The sequence below is a fragment of the Ciona robusta genome, chromosome 2 (assembly GCF_009617815.1).
Source record: "Ciona robusta chromosome 2, ASM961781v2".
In the NCBI taxonomy this organism is placed as follows: Eukaryota; Metazoa; Chordata; class Ascidiacea; order Phlebobranchia; family Cionidae; genus Ciona; species Ciona robusta.
In genome coordinates, this window is record NC_143236.1 from 9,059,516 (window position 1) to 9,065,515 (window position 6,000).

General features: G+C 39.9%; 1 protein-coding gene across 2 annotated transcripts in view; it reads right to left on the minus strand.

Moving 5' to 3' along the window:
* Window positions 1–5,382, minus strand: part of LOC149740946 (dynein axonemal heavy chain 1-like) — a 78,082-nt gene extending 72,700 nt beyond the window's left edge. For both annotated transcript variants that reach the window (XM_089872849.1, XM_089872848.1), the window contains exons 1-9: window positions 5,178–5,382; window positions 4,735–4,830; window positions 4,461–4,533; window positions 3,913–4,093; window positions 3,199–3,485; window positions 2,399–2,560; window positions 1,788–1,923; window positions 953–1,075; window positions 582–739 (exon numbers count right to left, since the gene is read on the minus strand). In XM_089872849.1, coding sequence (XP_089728975.1) covers window positions 582–739; window positions 953–1,075; window positions 1,788–1,923; window positions 2,399–2,560; window positions 3,199–3,485; window positions 3,913–4,093; window positions 4,461–4,533; window positions 4,735–4,830; window positions 5,178–5,315 — 1,354 coding nt within the window. In that variant the 5' untranslated portion in view covers window positions 5,316–5,382. The remainder of the gene's footprint in view (window positions 1–581; window positions 740–952; window positions 1,076–1,787; window positions 1,924–2,398; window positions 2,561–3,198; window positions 3,486–3,912; window positions 4,094–4,460; window positions 4,534–4,734; window positions 4,831–5,177) is intronic.
* Window positions 5,383–6,000: the final 618 nt, after the last annotated feature.

Genomic DNA, 6,000 nt, shown 5'->3' on the forward strand with positions numbered 1-6,000 from the left:
TGGGCCAACTCTGGCCTAAATCCCAGATCCCATGGCATGCCTCACTGTAGGACCTCACCCATATAGAATAGAATGTGCATATACAATGTTGGGGTAATGGGCCAACTCTGGCTTAAATCCCAAGTCCCATGGCATGCCTTACTGTAGGACCTCACCCATATAGAATAGAATGTGCATATACAATGTTGGGGTAATGGGACAACTGTGGTCCAAATCCCAGGTCCCATGGCGTGCCTCACTGTAGGACCTCACCCATATAGAATAGAATGTGCATATACAATGTTGGGGTAATGGGCAAACTCTGGTCTAAATCCCAGGTCCCATGGTGTGCCTCACTGTAGGACCTCACCCATATAGAATATAATGTGCATATACAATGTTGGGGTAATGGGCCAACTCTGGTCTAAATCCCAGGCCCCATGGCGTGCCTCACTGTAGGACCTCACCCATATAGAATGGAATGTGCATATACAATGTTGGCGTAATAGGCCAACGCCGGCCTAAATCCCAGGTCCCATGGCACGCCTCACTGTATGACCTCACCCATATAGAATATAAATTAACACCAAACACCAACGAACCTGTACACGATGAATACTGAGGCTCAGGTTCAGGCAGCGTGACGTAAGCGAAAGATTTCGGGTTTCTTGAAACAACTTTATCGAAGACAAGTTTATTCATTGTTCGCGAGAACTCCAATCCTACTTGGTGTTCAAGGTTCGATACACAATTCAATAACCTGGGATATAAATGTTAAAATATAAATATAACAGCGCATATATAAGGCATAGGCACCAACCTTGGGGTGGCAGGGTGGGTAGGCCTACCCCTGAAAATTTGTTTGACGCTGCCATTTAGGTAAAGTATATTATTTTATTATACAATTGGTTGGACTTTTTTTGTCTGATTTTTGTCTGTCTTAATAAGTTAATATAAGGAGCAACACACTTACACAGGATCACTTGATCTTAAACCGGGTGAGTTGATGGATCTTTGAGTCATGTTTTCAAATGACTTCGAATCCAATGGAAGAACATTATGGTCGTGCGGCATGCAGTCTATGTATAGGTTGTATCTGGAGGAGATATAATGCAAGGGATGTAGTAATACACTTTTTTTGGTTTATAAGGGGGGGGGTCGCGACCCCCTAAACCCCCCCTGGCTGCGCCACTTGGTGTGGGGGCTCACATTGTCGGATGTAACAGACCATGAGATTTAAACCAAAGTTAGCCTATTACCCCAACATTGTATATGCACATTCTATTCTATATGGGTGAGGTCCTATACAGTGAGGCACGCCATGGGACCTGGGGTTTAAACCAGAGTTGCCCATTACTCCAACATTGTGTAAGCATATTCTATTCTATATGGGTGAGGTCCTATACAGTGAGGCACGCCATGGGACCTGGGGTTTAAACCAGAGTTGCCCATTACCCCAACATTGTATATGCATATTCTATTCTATATGGGTGAGGTCCTACAGTGAGGCATGCCATGGGACCTGGGATTTTGGCCAGAGTTGGCCCATTACCCCAACATTGTATATGCACATTCTATTCTATATGGGTGAGGTCCTACAGTGAGGCATGCCATGGGATCTGGGATTTAAGCCAGAGTTGGTCCATTACCCCAACAGGCGATGTGCTACAACCCATTGAAACAACTTATATTATGTTTAATTTTTTATTAATTTACTTGTCGATATTACTAAACATAGAAACCTTATATAAAACATAGAAACCTTATTAATATTAAACATAGACACCTTATATTAAAAACATAGAAACCTTATTAATCCTTCAGTTTTCTTCCTTAGTCGATAAGCTTCAGCGACTCTATGCGCGAACACTGAAGCATCTTCTGCTCGGAATAAAAGACGAACCCGTGGAATCCAATACTGCTGGGGGAGGGACAGTCGAGATCCTGGGGTGGGGTGGGTTTATTGAATGAATGAAGGTAACTTACTTTATCCTTGCATGGGCGAAAAACGACAGCCATTATTGAAGTATATGGATTCTATAGAATAATATCAAGTGGCTGGGTGGGCAGGCTTATTCTGGGATTTATTGAGCTGTATTAATGAATAAACATTACAACCAATAAGTTAGATTTGTTTCACATGATTGTGTGCCTAACTATCCCTGCCTCCCCTGTGTTTTGTAAAGGTTTACACACACTGATGATGCCAACAGTTTTTGGTTAATGTTAAACAAAAATCTTAGTTAGAAATATCAAGGTTACAATTATCAAGTATAGACTCATTATACTATAGCAGATGTTTCACCAAGTCTACTCAGTCTTCTACAAGCACTGATGATGCCAACAGTTTTTATGTTATACAAAAACCGTTTAAAATGTTAATGTTTGTATCAGCTATAGAAACATTATACCAACAAACCTGAGCGTTTAATTCCCCCGTTAACTACAGACTGCCCCCTAGTGTCCAAAACACGACCGTTATCGTCAACTTTCTGAACAAACCAAAGATCGGCCTCCTTGTCATAATCCAACATACCAACGTTAAACCACTTGTATGTAATGTTCGGGTCTTTGGGATCACCTGTGTTATGAATGGAATGAATGAATGTAACTTAAACTTTAAGGGTTTACTTGTATGAGTGGGATCTATTATATTCATGGACCTTATATGAGTATGGCAACAAAATTAAAAAGGGTTCATACATATAATAAGCCAACCCTGGCCTACATCCCAAGTACCAATGCATTCCTCACTGTAGAAACACCCACAAGGAATAAAACACATGTACTATGCCTATATGGGTGGGTGGATAAATGGAACTTATTTATCTCGCATGGGGGGCAAGATAAAACATGGGTCATCTGTTTTATAACATATAGGGTGTATAATATCTATAGTAAGGGGAGAATGGGAGATCACGTACTATGGTTTGAAGGAATATTTCATTTCTGACCTAAATTTCAACTTAGTGTGCTTCACTGTACGACCTCACCCATATACAATAGAATGTGCATATACAATGTTGGGGTAATGGGCAAACTCTGGTCTAAATCCCAGGTCCCATGACATGCCTTACTGTAGGACCTCACCCATATAGAATAGAATGTGCATATACAATGTTGGGGTAATGGACCAACTCTGGTCTAAACCCCATGTACTGCTGCATGATCTCATTCTTACCCATATATAAAGTATCTTCCATACAAACCATACTTTACCTTTATCCAGTTTATCCTCTGTTGGTAACAATGCTTTAGCAGGCACAGGTTTCCTAACCCCGTCCTCCACACCCAACCCCAACCATTCATCTGGGGTGCGACAATCGTATTCAGTGTTATCGAATATCTCAAGCGGTAGAAACGCAGGAAAGGGAGCTGGGTCCGGGGATTTGTTGAGTTGTACCTTATGTGAGTCGGGGTAATGCTTAGGCATCAGTTTGTTGCTGTCTATTCCTTCCATGGTTAAGAGATGGGAGAGACGTTGCTTGCTGTAGATTCGCTTGCCCCTGTGGGTTGTATATGGGGGATAAAGGCACTAAACCTAGGATGGGCGGGCCTTGAAATTACCCACAGTACATTAATCTGTAAACATTCAACTATATATACTATATGTGCTAAGTAAATTCATCTTAACTTTTTTTTAAATTGTTATATGCTGTTTCTGCCAGACACATTATAATTTGTTAAAAGTGCTCTTTCCGGAAATTAAAAATCAATATGAAAGATTGCTAGAAAAACTATTTCAGCCGCATAATTGTATGTAGTGGGTAAATTTACCCCAACTTATTTAAACACCTTTGAAAAGTGGCGCAACTAATTTAAGGTTATTGTTTTATACGTTGCAAATACATGATCAAATATGAACCAATAGAAAGCTTAGTAACATAAAATAAACTAATAAAATATTGGTCTACACCAAACAAATTTCCAAACCTTTCAATCTCAATCTTTCGTGGTGGGTCACCAGGAGGAACGTAGAATGGAGTTTGAACTTTTGGTTGCCAAGCTTGGGTTGGGAAGTCAGTCTTGGTTGTCAACTCAGTGGTTGGTCCAAACTGCTGTCGTTGAACAAGTGAGTTGTAAGTTGTTTCATCCGGTGTGTTAAAGGTGGTTACTGTAGGATTGGTTGGTTGTATTATCATGGGTGGAAACTTGAATAGATTATTTTATACTCTGCAAGGTTCGGCAACTACAGACGTTATAACACGGGTGTTCTGTTTCATACACCTTTTGCCTGATAGGAGTTACTAAGTATGTAACTTTATGGGTGATTGTTTTCTGTATGGCTGATAGATTGGACAACCCATTAGTGACTACTGGGTTGGAGCAATTGCTGTTAGGTGTCTTGCTCAAAGGACACTTATGCCAACAACGGTTGAGCCTCGAACTTGTAACCTTTAGACAAGAGGTGGCACAATGGACATTGTTGAGCTGCTGAAGCTATTACATGGTATGAGTTCGCAGTTAGCATACACACTAACCTGAAGGAAGATGTTCCTTCTTCAAACTTTTGTAAAGCAAATCCTGTTGAACTTCTGGTCCATTAAGTAGATTCTGCAAACAAAATAAAAATGAAAACAACAATAAAAGAATCATTGATGCGCCAAGCCTAAAACATGGCCTATAAGAGACTACTGGGTTGAAACAACTGCCATTAAATGTCTTGCACAAGAAAATGCACACAGTACACTAGTATCACTCATCTTTAATATCATATGACATATATACTTGATATCCATAAACAACCATTCTTACCCCTAAGTTTTCATCAGCACCAGGATTGATGATGTCAGAGTAGTGACCACGCTGGCAAATATCGGATTGTTTCGCTGGTGGCCCTTCCATTAAAGTCTGATCAATAAATTTGGTTAAAACATATGCAATGTTTAAGTATATTTGGAGTCTAAAGAAAAACTTCTAGCAGTTTCATCTATGATCATGTCGTGGGGCAACGACAGTAGTTATAACACGGGTGTTCTGTTTCATACACCTCGTGCCTGCTTACGAGATACCACGTATGCAACTTTGTGGGTGATTGTTAAACAAATGTAACTTATTTATCCTCGCATGGCAGGGCACCGACAGTCGTTATAACACAGTGTTTTGTTTCAGTTTCATACACCTCGTGCGATAGGTAACTTTGTGGTATTTATGCTTAAAACGAGTAACATTTTTGTTTCAACAAAAATCCCACTCACATGTCGGGACCTCAAACTCATCTGAGATAACTGAGCTGAAGCGACTCTCTTACGGCTTCCTGGGGCCGTACGTGGGGGGTGGGGTCCACGGGAGCTGGGGGTTCCCCCTACATCATATCCGTACGGATAACCGTTCATGATAAAACACAAACTTTATTCGTTTGTGTTAAAAGTACAGTTCGTTTTATAAGCGCCTAATGTCGAAAAGACTGAAAAGTATGAAACTTAACTTATAATACTTGGCTACTTGCAACGTGATATAAATTACATCAAATATTGCGCTGTAAACATGTCTTAGGTAACAGTTTTTATTTAAGCCGCTAAACTACTAAACTTATGCATTTAAAACAAACTTTCAACCCAACTAATTCATCGCAAACTTCAAAATAAAATCTTCAAAAGCAGAGTTGGTTGTTTCTATAGTTACGTTATCATAGAGGTAGAAATAATTACAGCGGTGTTTGGGGAGCGAGTTACACAATGCTGGATTTTTACATGTCATATAAATATAATTAATCCAGGCTTTTTCGTGTTGTATTGTAATATCGTCATAATTTTGGGTATACACGAACCCCGACACACAGTTTTAGAAGCCATAATATATGGTACCCCGTGTTTTTAAATCAGATGCATGTAAAATTAAAGCAAGATTGCATTTATCCATGCTGCTACCTTTCTATACGATACAAAGGTTGTATTTCGACTTGAATCGATTTATTCTTGTTTTTGTAGTATTATGCAAGGCAATCACGCATATTTCAGTTCGTTTAAATAATCTGACACGACCAGATGCTAATACCTCACCTTGTATAACAAAGCTGCA